The sequence below is a fragment of the Colius striatus genome, chromosome 5 (genome assembly GCF_028858725.1).
Source record: "Colius striatus isolate bColStr4 chromosome 5, bColStr4.1.hap1, whole genome shotgun sequence".
Taxonomy (NCBI): Eukaryota; Metazoa; Chordata; class Aves; order Coliiformes; family Coliidae; genus Colius; species Colius striatus.
This window is the reverse complement of record NC_084763.1, coordinates 14809418-14826281: the sequence shown is the minus strand read 5'-3', so window position 1 is coordinate 14826281 and position 16864 is coordinate 14809418. Positions and strand designations below refer to the sequence as shown.

Below are 16864 nucleotides of genomic sequence, written 5' to 3'. Positions count from 1 at the left end.
AAACAGCCCCAGTTCCTGCAGCCTTTCCTCGTATATCACTACATATTTCTCTGCAAGTACACCAATTTAATTTTAATCACTAAAATTTTTATTTAATTGCCACATTAGCCTTAAACTTTAGGTGTCCCATTGTCCATTTTATACACAAACCAGTATGTCATTAGTGAAAAAAAGTCCTATTATACTGTTAATCGCTCCTTACTTCTAAAATAGCACAATGCTCCAGTATGCCTCAAGACATAGGTAAAGGCAAATCTTCAGAGAATTATTGCTATTATGTGTGACTTCAGGTAAAAGCCAATATTAATCTTATTTATGTGGCTGTATCAATTGTGATTGTCATACCATAGATATGTTTATGTGCATTTGAATTAATAAGTTTTGCTATAAGGAAAGATATTTACTTTGTTCCAGATCTTGATCTGATCTAGCCTTTCTCTGACTTTATTTAAATCACTACAGCAAGTGTGGAAGGAAATGGTAATGGTGAGAGTGAGATCTCACCCTTTTAGTAACAGTGAGGTGCTGGATGGGCTCAGCTTGCAATTAAGCTATACTCAAAATGTGAGCAGAGTGTCAATCAGGTGTAAAAGAGAATTTCACTTCATAGTAGGTTAATGGCTTGTTAATTTTGTTAAGTGCTGTGGTAGTTATTAGTCCAGAGAAAGGAGGGGTAACCATATAATAATAAAATACTGTGCTTTTGAAATTGTCATGGATTCTATTTTAACTTCACCCTCCCTCCTTCCCTTATTTTTTTCCTTTTTTTTTCCCCTGCCTTACTACAGCTCATCCATTATACTCTGGCTGCAGTCTGCATTGTGACTGACAGACACAGACCATGAAAATGCTATAATCAGCTAACAGAATCACAAGACTGGACTACAGTCACAAATGGATACAAGCCTGAGATTTATATTCAGCTATACTGCAGTTTGCAATTTCGGGTGGGCATACTTGATCCATCTTTAAATTAGCTAATCCTCCTAATGGAAAATTTCTAGTCACTATGACGCCGTGTTGGGCAAAAGGTAATTTACTTTCTTCCATCATTGTGAGACTGTTTTCACCGTGCCAGCAGTGAATTTGTATGCAGATTACTTTGTAGACACATCTACCATCTATTTATGAATCCCAATTTTCTTTTGTGAACATGGGGATTATGTGCTAACCTTTATGCATGGCCAGCAAAATGCAAACCTTTTACAAAGAAGCAGAGACTGCTAACAGTTAAGAATTCATTGCATAGCAAGAATGTGACACCTAGTGGATACATGACATCGAGAAAATGTGTCAGTCCCATCAAGGAATATTGACATTAAATGGCCCTGTCCAGTAGAGCAATGAATTTGATACCAGAAAAGATATTGATCTTTGCACAGGGCCAGAGTAATTGGTTAATGGCAAGTCCCCACTGAAAGCTCAGACGTGAAAAAGTGTCAGAGGTTGTTTTAAAAGGACTTTTGTAAACTGCTATCAGAATCTTCAGGTCAAGAAGGCCAGAGGGCTCATAAAAGACAGAGAATGCTCATGAAGGCATTGAGGATACTAACAAGATGCATCGTAACTGGAGACTTTCAACATGCAAAACACAAGAAGAAAGAATGCATTAAAAAAAGCCTTTTATTACACCCATGTCTATGTTATTGTCATGTTACCACTTCAGGAAGTGAGAGTTCTCAGTCAGGAGATAGTCAGTGGTGAATAACTAGGCCACTTAGGCCACTGAGAGTCGGACAACACTGAGACACAGTTTAAGTAGTCTAATACATTCTGCCCAAACTAGCTGTACAGACTGTGTCTGTGTGCTACTCCTCACTGCAGTCTGTAGCACCTGAATTTTAAGTATTCACATATCTCAATTTTCCAGGGTGCCCTAGTCTGTACTGCTTCATTGGTTATAAATGACATAAAAACTCATCACCAGCAACTGGTGTTTTATACTGGCTACAGAAAAAAAACCCCAAATTTTCACTGTAAAATTTACTAATTTAAAACCTGTATATATTTTAAAATATGCTGAAAACTGCATGTTGAATAATAGCTGGATGCTAGAGGAAGGTTAATGCTTATCCTCTGACAATTGTTGTATTGTGTATGGGGCCTGTAAATCGTCTCTAAAAAAACCTTTGAGAGTTTTCCTACTGTTAGTCTGCAATTCCAGTCTGGTTTGCACCACTCTCATCTTACCTGGTAAGCCATTAATGAATCTGCTCCTAGTAGCTCTGAGCCACTTGTCCTTAGGCAGTGCCTTTCAAACCTTGAATGACAGTTTCTGTAATCATTCTGGATCTGTATGCACTCTTCACATTTAATTTGCAAGAAACACTTAAGGCCCTAATATTGTCCAAAACAAGAACATAAAAATGTGGGGACTGTGGTTTTAAACTTCCAAAAGACCAGCAGCCACACGGGCTTTGTTTGGCAGCTTCTTTGCCCGCATTCCTACTCCACAGTCACACTTTGCTCTTCTCAGCTTCGGATGAAAATATGTAATTATATTCCCTAGGTAAAACTTTGCATCCAAATGCAAGGATATGGTCTTCTATGTGTAGAAAACGGTATTTAGAAGTAAATCCAACCCAGCTGAAGCTCGAGCTCCTGAGGGAGACTTGGCATGGTAGAAGACAGTATAGGAAGGAAAAGTGGCAAAAAAAGAGAAGATAAGCGAGAGCTCACCGTCCACAGGAGTGTTGATATAACACTGTAATAAACGTATTTTGAAAGCATTATGGCAGAATGGAAAGACGGATGCACAACACAGCTTCGAATTACTGCCGTCAGCCGAAGCCTCACCTCAGCCGTCCCGCGCTTGCCCCGTGGGGAGCGAGGCGCGGCGGGGTAGCACCGCCTCTGGGCAGCGGGAGGAGGATCGGTACCCGCGGTGGGAGGGACCGTGAGGCGGAGGGCTGTGCTCAGCGGCAGCACATTGGGCCGTCCCGCTGCCTCTCTTGCCAGCGACGGCTGTCTACAGTAGCGGCCCGCGGCCCGCGGCCCGCCTCCTGCCGTGCCTTGCCCTGCGGATGTGGAGCCGGCGGCCGGCGGTGAGTGGGGAGTGGGCGGTCGCCAGTCGGCGGGAAGGGGCTCTTGCTGCCTGCGCCGCCGCCGTGAAGGGAGGAGCCTCCCTCCTGCCCGCCCACCCCGGCCTTCCCCGCCGTGGCGCGGAGCCAGCGCCGAGCCGCCCCTTGTCGCTCAGGCATGCTCGCCCGGCGGCATTCACGGGACGGGCGGGATGCAGGGCACGGGGGCTCTAGGCCAGGCCTGGAACCGGCGCAGTGCCCACTTCAGGTGTGGGCTTGGGCCCACCTCGCGCGGCCGCGGTGGGCTCCGGGCGGCGGCGGGGGCAGGGGCGGCGCGCGCCGGCCCGGCGCGGCCTGGCGTGAGGGAGGGACTGAGTCACCGGCCGTGGCGGCGGCCGGGCCGATTTCTGCCTTGACCGTCCGGCTCCTGTAAAAGGAGAGTGCGGCGCAGCCCTGCAGCGGGCGGCCGCCGTTATGGATGGTCGCAGAGCCGTCGCGGCGAGGGGTGCTCCCGTTTCTGGCTGCACGGGGCAGGTGGCGGGGCTGCGGGGAGCTCTTGCCCTGAGGCTAGCACCAGGTTGGAGACCGCCCCGGGCGAACCTGCTGCTGCTTCGTGACCAGGAAGGGGACTCTGGGGGTTAGAAGTAATTTTCTCTCAGTTCCCTATGCTTCGGAGTCTGACCTGAGTTAACTGCACATAGGTACGAAAGAAAAGGCCAAGGTACATCCCATAAGGTCTGTGCTAGACTTGGGGCTAGCTGCTCTGTGGTATGGGAGATCACCAACACAAGCGGGACAACGCAAACAGTGACTCGGCCCTCTTCTAGTTCTCGGTAGAAACAAGTCTAGAAATAAGTGTTAATCAACACACCAAGCACAATGATTCTGAATAACTGATGGAAGCCACGCTCAATGGGTAGAATGCTGTTTATAGAAAGGCTGTTTTCAGAAGATAGCTTTCTGAAAAGTGGTACTGTAAGCTAGTTTCAGAATTATCTGTTGCCATTCATTTAAAAAAATCTTCAATGCAATAGTCACAGTCTGGCAGGAATTATATATTTCTTTTTTAAAGTGGAACAAAATGGATATGATGCAGTAAGGTGGAGTGACTTGTCAAGCCAGCGTAGTGAGTGATTCATAATCACAATTACAGTGCCTTTTCCCCAATTATGTTTTCCTTTGATTCATTCTGCATGTGCAGTTTTGCATGTAGAATGTTTTTAAACACTATTAGTCTAGTCTATTTCTTTTAAAGACATACATGCTTGGCTCAGAGCTGTAAATCCAAATGCTGCACAGGTCGTGTCTATGTGAACTAACAAGTGAAATAACTGAAAACTCCATTGACATTTGGCTTGAAAGCTTGTTTTTGCCATTCAAAAGTAAATAGATGTGTTTACAGTATCACTGTATTTTGTAGGATAATTGATATGAAATACCAGAGAGATTGATCTCTTTTTGAGTCACACAAGTATAACCCATAAAAGCTGAACTGTGTCCTTAGAGTAATTTAGAAATTAAGTAATTTCAGTCTTTGAACAGGAAGGAGAAAGCTACCTAAAGACAATGGGTTAAATACTTTCTTCAAGTGAAGTTAATAGCAAAGAAAACCTGAACAAAACCACCAAACCTTTTCCTCAGTTTTAAATTCAGTAAATTCAATCTGTGATAGGTTTTAAAAACTATGTTAGTTACCAGATTTATCTTTTTATATCAACACTTCTAAGTTGCTTTGTGAAGCATGATACAATGATCTCTGTAGAATCACTGATATGAAAGTTGAAGGTACAATATCAGTAAGACTTGGGAGTGGTGAAGAGAACTAGTGTTGTTTAGTCTGGAGAAAAGGAAGCTGAGGGGAGACCTTATCGCTCCCTACAGTTGCCTGAAAGGGGATATAGTGATATGGGTATCCATCTCTTCTTCCAAGTTTGGATTGGCTATTAAGAAAAATTTCTTCACTGAAAGGATTGTCAAGCACTGGCACAGGCTGCCCAGGGACATGATTGAGTCACCATCTCTGGAGGTAATTAAAAGACGCGTAGATGTGGCACTTAAGGACATGGTTCAATAGTGGAGGTGGCAGGATTAGGTTTGTGTTTGAACTTCGTGACCTTAAGGGTCTTTTCCAACCTAAATGATTCAGTGATTCAGTAAAAGTTCATTTAGATAATTTATATATTTATATTCAATTTATATATTTATAATCCAAAAGATCATTTGGATTATTTATATAGAAAGCTGTGTTGATGCTCAACACATGGCAACTAGACTTTGTCCCGGGACACTTGGTTTATATCTTTCAAGAAGTCGTGAAGTGCATAATTTGCCTATCTGTTGTCCCACTCACTTACCCAAGGTGGTATAATTCCCTTGGTATGGTTAAAGCTTCACAAGATTGACTGAGAAGGCTCCTTAAAGGTATAACATGTTTGCAGACTCTTACCAGGAGAAGCCTATTGGTTTTAGATGCCTATTGATGTTTTTGCTTGCCAACAAATATGCTGTTCGAAGTGACAAGCTATTTATTTTTATGATAGTTTCTCATTAGTACTTTAATTTATTTGCTTTCTCTTCACTACTACATTGCTATACATAGCAACAACAGTTTACTTTGCTAAGCACAGACAAATGCAACTCACTGTAGTAAAATTTTGTGGATTTTAGATGAATATGAAATATTTATTTAACATTGGCGTTTTTGTTTTTCTTAGCATACTCTCAAAAGATGGCGGAAAGCTTGTCTTTCTTGGATACTTTTGAGCCTAACTTCAGGCCTCTGGTAGTGATTGAGCTTGCAAAAGGTACCAAACAGGAAACCATAGCATGGTTCACTAGACGAATTGTGGACAAAAAAACAAACGGGGGTGAGTATAACATGGCCTTGTGTAACACTTAGAAATCAAGTTGGCTGTCAGCATAATATGAAAACACACAGCAAATCAGTTTTCAGGTAATTTGTGGTTTAGTTATTGGTTAGCCAATTCCACTCTATTTTCTGTTTTTGAAGTAATTTAATTTATGTAAGAGTAGAGCTTCATGCTGGTTTCATGATGGTCTAGAACATGTTTCTCTTGTTGCTTATGAGAACGTCATAAGCCTTGCCAAAATAAAGATGTGTTACATTACTATCAGGCCCACAAGACCATGTTGTAGAATTAAGTTAATAGGAAGCAATTTAATCTTGGTAAATTCATATTAGGTGTTAATTATCTTTTTGCTGCCTTGTAGACTCTTACAAAAACAATATTTCATTATTTCTTTTAGTATACTTCCAGGAATTGAAGTTAGACTGATTAATTTGTAATTATTTAGACCTTTTTTTTTAACTTCATTTTAGAAAGGCGTTATTTATGGCGTTAGCTTATATCTTATGATCAGTAATATTTCTGAGGTGATTGGACTTGTAACTACAAACTTGCTTTCAGGCCTGTTTGATAGGTCAGGGACATTTCTATTACAAAAGTCTGGTCTTCTTTTAACAAGTGTGACTGCAGAAGCTCTGGTTGTTTATATGGTGAAGAGCATTAGTGAAGTAGATCCAAAGTGTCCACATTGTTCCTGTTTACTGTCTGTGAGTACTTTCACAGAAACAGGGCTAAATTGGGGTGACCCTGACATGATTCTGAGCACCACATGTCAGGTGCTGCTGAAGCCTTATTTCTTTGTGTCTTTAAAAAGATACTCCTGATAGCTAGATCCAATAAGATGGATGCTAATACTAGGGTTTTGAAAAGTAGTTTGTATGTATTTTCTTCCTTACTTTGTCTGTCTTTATTTTAAAGGTGCACAACTGCTGGTTAAACCCTTGGTTACAGAAAATGGAGATGAGAATATTTACCTAGTTGGAGCTTCCCACTTAAGGCTGTTGCTGGGAGCTGAAACTGTGGGTTTGGTGAAGGAATGTAATGATAACTCAATGAGAGCTTTTACATACAGCAGTAGAAAAACTTTCAAAGATTTTGCAGGTAAGCAAATCTAGGGGTCTTTGTCATTGCAAAGCTGTGGCCTTTCACAGCCTTTCCATTCTTTGGCATGGTAACAGTGAACAGAAGTAGGAAGAAGAGCCATGAAAAAAGTACTCATTTTTACCTGTGGAAATTCAGATCATATAGTGACTTTTTTTTTTTTTTTCCTCTTTTACATGGCTTTCACTTTTTGCTTGTGTTTTCCTTCGTGCTTTTGTATGCTCCAAATAGTCTCTATTTGTGTGGAAGTTTTTTGTTGAAAATAACACAAGAAAAAATAGTTGATAAACGTGACTGCAGGATTAATAATTGATTTTATGAATTAACATAGTAGTTTAATTTCTGCAAACCAGTTTTGGGGTTTATTTTCTCATAATTAGCTGGAGAAAATAGAAACATTTTTCTTTATTTTGCTTACACATCAAACAGAATTAAATAACAGTACAGAATCATTCAATAAAATTTTGGCATGGTTAGTGATATCATTCCTTTTCCTCTTTTGTTTGAGAGGGTGCCAACACAGTAATATTTTCTTGTAAATACCTGTAAGGTATTTAATCCTCCTACAGAGGTAGAAGTCATTTTGCCCTCCAGGTTCAGCTGGAACTGGAGTTTCGACTTAGTCTTACCAACACGTTTCATGTGCCTGTTTCAGTGCTGCCTTTCACTGCATTTTCAATGTAAAGGGTGTTGGGTCAATCTGAAACAATGATAAAGATGAATTTTGTTGTTTGCTTCTTTGCCAGTTTATTCAACACTGCTGCTGTGTACAGTAACAGTTGCAGTGTCTCTTCTTCTGTAACCTTTCTTTCCTGAAATTAGGAAGCCTTAAGAAGAATTGTCATTTGCCTTTCTGTTTCTTTCATATGTTTACATTCTTAATGCTAATCTGACTGTCATTCCTAACATTGTCTGCTAGCAGCTGAAACTCCCAACTACTGTAAATCTTAAAGATACTTTTAGCTCTATCTCCTGGTCTTTTTTTTTCTTTTTTTTTTTTTTTTAAATGTTGAACACCCCTCCGTGTGAAAGCAAACTGTGGCCTTCATTCTACTGCCAAAGGAATTGAGAAAAATCACATTGGCAATGTCAATAGTAGCATACCACTTGGCTGCTTTTGACTATAGTTTACACTGGAGCTCTAACATGTCTGCTACAGCAGCACTTGGTGGTGGGGTCATTTCATTCAGGCCCCGATACTGTTAACCTCTGCCCTCCATCAGATATTTTTTCATAGGCTATATTGGACTATTAAATGGGGAATGAGTTTTTTTGATAACTGCCTGAGTCTCCAGTTGATGAAACAACTCCTGGGTGGGTGTCAGGGAGTCTTGGTTTGTTTGATATTACTGCCGGTGCACTGTCCTGGTAGCAGTTGGCACCTGTTGTTCTTGAACTCACAGCAATCCCACAACAAAAGGGTCTTCTGAGAGGCCAAGCAGGTTAGAGAGGTGATTGATCTTCTCTGTGTTTACAGTGACTATACCAGAAGCCCATCGGTACCCCTTTGGGTGTTTTGAAGTACCCTCTCCTGAGGTAATCTATGCCAAGGATACAAGAGGCCTCTGGGCCAATCACAATGGGATGTTTTTCCCATTTTGTCCTCTGTTAAGTTCACCTCAGTCTCCAATACAGACAGTTCTTGGCATCCCCCTGCTACCCCAGAGATCCAGATGGATTCTGTGCCCCTATACCTTTTTGGCACCCAATGTGATGCATGAGATAACGTCAGTTTTTCATTAAATGAGCTATAGCTATAGTAGCTATTAAGTGCAAAGCTCCTGTGCTAGTCACAGAGTTTTGTTGCTGCACTGCTTATCTTTTTGTTTTGCTAAGCTCGGGAACATAAAAATACCAATAATGACTCTGTGCTTTGCTCCGGCATTGACACCTTTGCTGGGCTGGGGGTGCTGTTTTGTGGGAAGGATGAGGGAACTTGGGAACATGATGGTCTGGACAATGACTATATATTTCTTACTGACATTGATGGGTTTGCTGTGCTGCGGGAGCTATCTTGTGGAGGAAGTGGGGACAAACATCTCCCCTCTCCCTACCCCGTATTGATGTGGATAATTGTATTGCACAGGTTCTCAAGGTCCTTATTCACCCTTATGTGAGCTCTTTAATTAATATGGTTGGTATATTATGGGTTTCATGGAATATGGTGTTATCCTGGTATAAGAGAAGACAAATTTTGAGTAAGGAGATATTGAAATGTCCCCTGAAGCAACCAGTCTCTGGGTAGCAGGGTATTATGATGGATTTGGGCAGGTTCCTTGGATGGCTATCACCACCCATAGCCTGGGGTTTTACACCTGAACAGGTAAACAACCCTGGTACACTGATAAACCACCTGAAAGAAGAGTGTCTTGCCTACCCCAATGAGACACATCAGCTTCTGGCACTGTACTGGGGCCTGGGCTGTGCCTACTGAGCCACAGTTCAGTATTCTCAGAGAACTATGATTGAGGTAGACACTCAAACTGTCTCTGAGACCACTATGGTTGAGGCAGGGAATCAAACAACTACAATGATTTTTCCCAGTAGGGAAAAAGAAGGAGTAGATAAGGAAGTCAACATCAAGTAGTAAGGGAGGAAGAGGAAAGGTTGGATCAAGCAACTGCTCCTTTAGTAAAGAAATTGGAAGGAGGAGTGTTAGAAATAGGAAGCAGAAACTACTCGATCCCTGACCTCATCAGAACTTTGAGATATGTGGAAAGACTCCAGCCACCAGCCAAGTGAGCAGATTGGTGCCTGGCTGCTCCAGTGCTGGGATAAGGGGGCTGACAGTCAGCAGTTGAAAGGAAGAGAAGCCCAACAGCTGGGATCTCTTGCTAGGAACCAGGGAATTGAGAGAGGCTTTGGAAAGGAAACATCAATTTGCAGTCTCTGGAAATGGCTCCTCTCAAATGTAAGGGCAAGATACCTATTCAGGGAAGATCTTGTGAACGCCTCAGGAAAGGGGACTACTGCAGATGAATTACCTAAGAGAATTAGCAGCATTGGAAGCCATCTATAGTGATCTAGATGATGATGTTCCACTTAAACATAAGAAAAAACTATTTCACTGTTCAGGTGAGGGAGCCCTGGCACAGGCTGCCCAGAGGGGTTGTGGAGTCTCCTTCCTTGGAGGTCTTCAAGACCCACCTGGACATGTTCCTGTGCGACCTGATCTAGGTGAACCTGCTTCTGCAGGGGGATTGGACTAGATGATCTCTAAAGGTCCCTTCCAACCCCTACCATTCTATGATGAGGTTTCCACAGATGCAGAGGATACCCAGTGTACATGGGCCATTTGTCGAAGGGTGATTCAGAGCACCCCAGCTTCATATTCTAATAGCTTGGCAACGATGTATCCCTCAGATATGAATACAAATGTGGAGAAAGTATCTTCTTGGCTTCAAAATGTTGAAGAAAGCCTCTGTACCTCCTCATTCTTGCAGGACAATGGCCTACCTGTCAGGGATGCCCGAAGAATTTGGTCATCCACTGCCCTGAACAGGGGAAAAGGAGGTCTCAGACATATGCCATAAGGTGCGCTCTGGTTCTTCCTGTGTGGCCAGGAAGAGGACATGAGGAAGCAGGATGATGAACCCACTTTTAAGCTGGAACCCCATGTATGTGAACTGAGGGGGAAGTGAGCTGTTAAGAAGGGATCAGCCAAGAAGGCTGTCAGTGTAGTGGCTGTAAAGACACAAGAAGGCAATTGGTGATTTCCCAGATACAAAAGAACTGAAATCACCTCTGTTGATGCTGGTGAGGGGACTTCTGGTCTGCAGTTGCAACGGTCAAATAGGAAACTGATGAAGAAGAGGAAAGCCAGGAGGAGGAAAGGGATGACTGGATATACTGGACTGTGTGGATTTGATGGCCAGGCACATTGGACCCACAGAAGTATAAGGCCTTAGCAGACACAAGCATACAGTGTACATTTGTGCCATCAAGGTACAGAGGCATAGAACCCATCTGGTCTCTGGAGTGACAAGGGGATGTCAAGAATTGTCTGTATTGGGAGTTGAGGTGAGCTTAACAGGGGACAAATGGAGATTCTGAGAGTGGCAAATAGTGGATGCCTAAGTAATACTCTTTCAGCAGGGTGAGACTATGTAGTACTTGCTGGTATACTAGCCCAGCCTCCAGCTAGGCCAGCACTTTAGGGATGTCTTCATCCTGTGAGTGATTTGTTCTCTTAGTCACCTGGGTAGTCACAAATGGAGTGCCCAACATGTGCCTGTTAAATCTTTTTCCCTAGATGTGTATTTTAAAAAGTAGAGGTTTTGCTGAAGACTGTTGATTGGGAGTGATTGTCACATAATTCTTATTTTCTGGTTGTGGTAAGTTTTGATGGTTATTTGCTGACAAGATTGTTTTCTTGTGCTGCACAATTTCATGTTACCTTCTTTTTATTTAGATGACAATCACAATTTCCTTACAATGTCAGAATGTCAGTATATCATCAAACATGAACTTGAAAATTTGAGAGCTAAAGACGAAAAAATGATCCCTGGGTATCCTCAGGCAAAGTTGTATCCAGGAAAATCAATTGGTAAGCAATATAATTTGTTGCCTGTAACTCAACTGTGGTGAGGCAGGATACTGTTCTTTGTGAAAAATACATAATTTTCCTGCTATTTTCAATCAGCTTTATCTTCTCACCACACCATAGCTATAGGACAAGAGGCAGTGGATGGACAGTGAAACAAGAGAAATTCTAAATGGAGGGTAATCAAATATTGGAACAGGGATTTAGAGAGACTGTGATAACTCTGTCCTGGGAGACTTTTAGATTTTCACTCAGCAACACCCTGGGCAGCCCAGTTTAAGCTGGACACAGATGACTTTCAGAGGTGCTATTGTGAGTCTTTCCATGAGACTCATTCTTTTCAGATGGATAATTTTCACATATATTGGTGGTATCCATTATTTTTTATAATTAATACAAAAAATATTTGTTTTTACAAAATTACATAATAATATACTTGGATTGTCTCTGTATAAAAATAGTGGCATGAGCAACAGTGTTCCAGAGCTATACATTTCACCATATGAAGGGAGGAAATTTTATTTCATTCATTTGATGCTTTTTATCCTCCTCTGCTTTAAGAGCTCTTCCTTTTCATGGGAGAAAGAAGCAAAAAGAGCTACTGCTATTTTTATGATAGCCGTAACTAGTTCATTGGCAGAGATGCTACAGTTTCTTAAGAGAATTTATCTTAATATTTGTATGTCCTTTTAATAACATTATCTTTCTCCATTAGTATTGGTCTCAAAGGAGGAGATCTGTGCAAATTAATGTTTCAAGAAATATAAATACATGTAGATGTCAAATGAATTTACCCTGGTAATTTTTTATATAGATAAGGTATTTTTCTAGTTATGTCAAGCAGATGCCAATGGGAAACAGTAAACGCTATCACAGAAGTTCCCATGTCTCTCTTCTCCTCTTTCCGAATTTACTTTCTTTTAAAATATTTCTCTGGCTGTAACTTCCAGAGCAGTTTGTGAGTTGTTTATCCACCCACGTAGTATTGCTGTCCATAATAGTTGTGGAACATTTGGTTTGTTTGCAACGAATATGTGTTGTAATTTATGAATTAGTGTAAGTTGGTAATTCAAAATTGTTCTTAGTAACTTTCCCATAATTAAGAAAACAATGACTCTTCAGTTTAGTGTTTTGTTTTGTTGTGATGTCAGTTTGATTTGTTATGCATTTTTTTTGCTCAAATGCAAGAGCCAGACCTCTCTCCACATAGCTTCAACTGGTTATATTGCAAACCTAAGGGGTAAGTGTAAAAAGGTTACTTGTTCTCTTGCACTTGATAGCACAGTCTTTGTAGGAATAGGTAGAACTCTGTAATGCTCTCCGTAATGAATAATTTATAACTGATGTGTAGACAATTTATTTGTTTTTAAGATTTAAATGGTAGATTTATTGCAAAGGAACTTTAGCTTTATTAAGTATGTAATGTAACCTGCTTGCTTATATCAACTTCACTGTCTTTTGAAGGAGTACTAGGTACTAAGAGTACAGTTTTTTCTTTTTCCTTCTAGTGCGAAGATTATTGACCAATGGCATTCTAGTTCAGATTTTTCCACTGCATGATAGAGAAGAGTTGAAAAAACTTCGTCACAGCTGGTATGGCCGAGTGAAAGTTGGCTATCAACCTTTAGGTATGTGAACACTTCTCTACAAATAAAGTGTGGGGATTCTTCTGGGGAAGTTTTCTTTTCAGTTTGTACAAAGAGTCCAAGAGTCCTTCCTAACTTCTACTCTAGTATGTAGCCTCTACAGAAGTGAAACTCTTATGTGGAAGGTTGGTACTGTACCAAGAAGTCTATTGTTTTACTAGGAGTTTACTTTTTCACATCCTCAGTTACCCATTGCAGTTCACCTTCTCTAACATAACCTTTCTGCTAAAGTTGCTTTTTTGGCTGTTGGCAACCAAAGTCCTTGTTTTCACTTTTCTTCGTCTTGGAATCAAGACAGTAGCTTAGGCTGTGGTTAAGGAAGTATCCATGCTTCCAGAGTTGTTGACGTGCACAGTTGAGGTCTCTTCATTTAATTATCTTTGATTCTGAGATGACTGTAGCATGATCTTTTGCTGTAATGATTTGCAATACAACTGTTCTGGAGTCAAGTGCTGGATATACAGGCTACAATCTCTTGATTTTCTTTCTCACATAGCTGCAGGAGTTCTATATACAGGCCTTTGGTTATAGATTCCAAGTTGAATCTGAGGGGCAGTTCAAAGGCTCAGAATTTGAACTGTTATCATCTAGCACAGTCTTGAAATTAGACCATTGCTCTTTTTCTAGTTTTCCTCTTTCAGCCTTTCCTGTGTAACCTTCTGAAATGGTTCAAGACTTGTGAAATTGGTGGTGCAGATTCAGTGTATGCAAACTTCTGTGTAATAACAATCTGTACATTACAAATTCTCCCTACCCATCAGTAAAGCGGCAATGGCCCTAACCAAGACTGATTTTTCAAACTGATTCTTGACAGGAAAGCTCCTCAATGTCTGGAGTTCCTATTTTAAGTTGTAGGTGTGTCCAAAGTGTGTTTACAATTGTTTATTTTAAATTCATTGTCTGTACAAAGGCTACATTGTTGCATGCCAGCATCATTGAGTATATTTTACACATTGAGTAAGCTTAAAATGAAAATCATTTTTAGTCTGGCAATGTGGAAAGTTAAGTTCTGGATTCTAAACCTGGAAACTGGACTTAAAAATAAGAAAATAAGCATTTGGAAGTTTGTCTGACTATTAATATCTGGATCTTGCAGTTGCTTGAGATTCTTTCCGGAGCAACAGGAAGTTCAGGATCTGGCCTGATAACGCCTGCCTCCAGAGTATTGTGTTAGGGATCTTGCTGTGTACTTTTGTTTATGCAAGAGAGGGCTTGTTTGGGGTTTTTTTTTTTACTGATATTGGATACACACAAAATTTCAAAGTAAAACTCAGGACCCCTGTTATGTATGTACTAATTCAGAGATGTCTTTCATGTTGCCTGTTTCAAGTGTGAAATGATACTGCTGACCTACACTTGAACTAATTTATTAATAAATTTTTGATTGCTAGGGATATTGGAGTGCTGGTTCTTCTGTCTGTTGGCCTCTCCTTCTTGCTTTCAGAGATAGGTATCTTATTGGCAGTTGTGAACTTCTGCAGCAGCTTTTTGGAAAACATAAGCTACAGGAATATGCTGGTATTGCACAAGAGTTTTTGAGCTGCTAGTCTGTTGTGGAGAGTACATTTACAGTGTCAGTTTAGAGGTCATGGTGTCATCATAGCTGTTTCGTTAAGCTGGTGAATACATAGCCGAGTCATAGAAGAAATATGGTCTTCCAAGCAGGCAAAGATAAGGCAGATTTCAGTGTTCTAAACTCAGTTTACTAGACATTACCGTATCTTATGAGGTGCCATTTATAGATCGTGTTGAATAATGCTCCTACGTTTTTATGTTGGTAGTAAGATAAATGAGATGTCTTTCTTGGAGATAGTACATCTGTCATGAAATACATCCATTAGTAGTGCACTTTTCAAGTCTTCATAACATCTGAGCAGACAACCTTGGTGAATACAGCAAGCATGTATTTCACGAATCAGTTACCAAGTGAAGGGAATGTCTCAGCCTGTACATGCTATCTGTCATATTTAAGATTTTAAATTGCGATATACCTTTCCATCTACTCCTTTAGTTCTGTGAGGGCTAGCAAAGCACAACCAGTGCTTTTTGGCCCTGAGCAGGCTGAAACAAATTTGTTTCTCAGGTGTACATATGCCAGTGAGAGGCTTCAGAAGTTATGTGTCACTTGCTGTTAAAGTTTATTTTTTGTTCTGCCAAACATCTCCTGTGCCGTTCCTGGCCAGTCATTGTTACATTCTGTTTTCAAGAATGCTAGTGTTTTTGATTTTGGTCTTGTTTCTTTCTTTCCATCTGTATATCTGATGTTGATATGGTATATATTGAGATATTTGACTTCCCTATCATCTGAATGCATACACATATTTTTGTATCTTTATGAGTGTGCGTGTGTGTGTACATATATAAGACTTCAAAAAAATTAAAATACCTTTCTGAGTTTTTGGAACAGAGGGCAATGTGAAATAATTATATTATTAATATTATGCAGTAAGATTCATTGTGTTTAGAACAAAAATATTGGGCCCAGGGATCAACATCAAGTCAAGTTTGATATTATATTGACATCTATATAATGTGTTGTCTTAATGGTTCATTTTTTCTTGGCAGATGAGATACGCTGTTACTTTGGTGAAACTATTGCCCTCTACTTTGGCTTCTTAGAGTACTTCACGTTTGCTTTGATTCCAATGGCTGTCATTGGTATTCCTTATTATGTGTTTGCCTGGGAAGACTATGACAAATACGTGATGTTTGCCACATTCAATCTGCTCTGGTCCACCGTGATACTGGAAGTCTGGAAGCGAATTTGTGCCATCATGACGTACCGTTGGGGGACACTGTTGATGAAACGACAGTTTGAAGAACCAAGACCAGGCTTCCATGGTGTCCTGGGTATCAATCCCATCACTGGGAGGGAAGAACCAGTGTACTCAAGTATTAAGAGACAGATACGGATTTATCTGGTGTCCTTACCATTTGTGTGCCTTTGCCTCTACTTCTCACTGTATGTGATGATGATTTACTTTGACTTGGAACAGTGGGCTCTGGATTATCATGAAGAGAATGAGTCTAACTTCAGCAGCTTGATGCTGTTTGTGCCCAGTATCATATATGCTGTTGTTATTGAAATTATGAACCGCATCTATCGATATGCTGCTGAATTCTTAACATCGTGGGGTAAGAAAGTTGTTTATTCTCCTTCCTTGAAGTTAGAATCCTAGATATTTAGAATCTTGTTCTTTGTAGAATATGTAAATGTGAGTTGTTGTTCAACAGCATGCTGAAGAAATTTCCTGAAGTAGATTTTTACTGTGGGCTAAAAGAGATGGCCAGTTTAACTTCCTACGTTTATTAGTTAAATCATTTTTATGTAAAGGGAAAATGTCTGTTTACTCTTTGTATAACAATATCTGGTATATGATTAGTGTTTCTGCTGTTTACTAATCAATAATTTTGTTGGTATTTTAGAAAATCACAGACTGGAATCTTCGTATCAGAATCACTTAATTCTGAAGGTTTTAGTTGTAAGTATGTAGTATTAACAACTTTTAAGATTGTTTACAAAGAGAACTTGTCATGTATTTTGTTAGTGCTTTCCTAGTATTACCTCCCTGACCTTACACAGTTTTGTTCCAGGCCGAATACTGGAACAAGTACCAGACTAAAGAGGATTTCTGTTGTGGTTGCAGTCACTGCTAGACTGTTTTATATGCCTCTTTTTATAGTGGA

At 40.5% G+C, this 16864-nt stretch overlaps 1 protein-coding gene across 1 annotated transcript in view; it reads left to right on the top strand.

Moving 5' to 3' along the window:
* The first annotated feature begins 2895 nt into the window (after positions 1–2895).
* The window catches only part of ANO10 (anoctamin 10), a 123977-nt gene continuing 110008 nt past the window's right edge, over positions 2896–16864 (top strand). The window contains exons 1-7 of the mRNA XM_061997270.1: positions 2896–3044; positions 5735–5887; positions 6806–6988; positions 11400–11534; positions 13040–13159; positions 15743–16312; positions 16604–16659. Coding sequence (XP_061853254.1) covers positions 5749–5887; positions 6806–6988; positions 11400–11534; positions 13040–13159; positions 15743–16312; positions 16604–16659 — 1203 coding nt within the window. The 5' untranslated portion in view covers positions 2896–3044; positions 5735–5748. The remainder of the gene's footprint in view (positions 3045–5734; positions 5888–6805; positions 6989–11399; positions 11535–13039; positions 13160–15742; positions 16313–16603; positions 16660–16864) is intronic.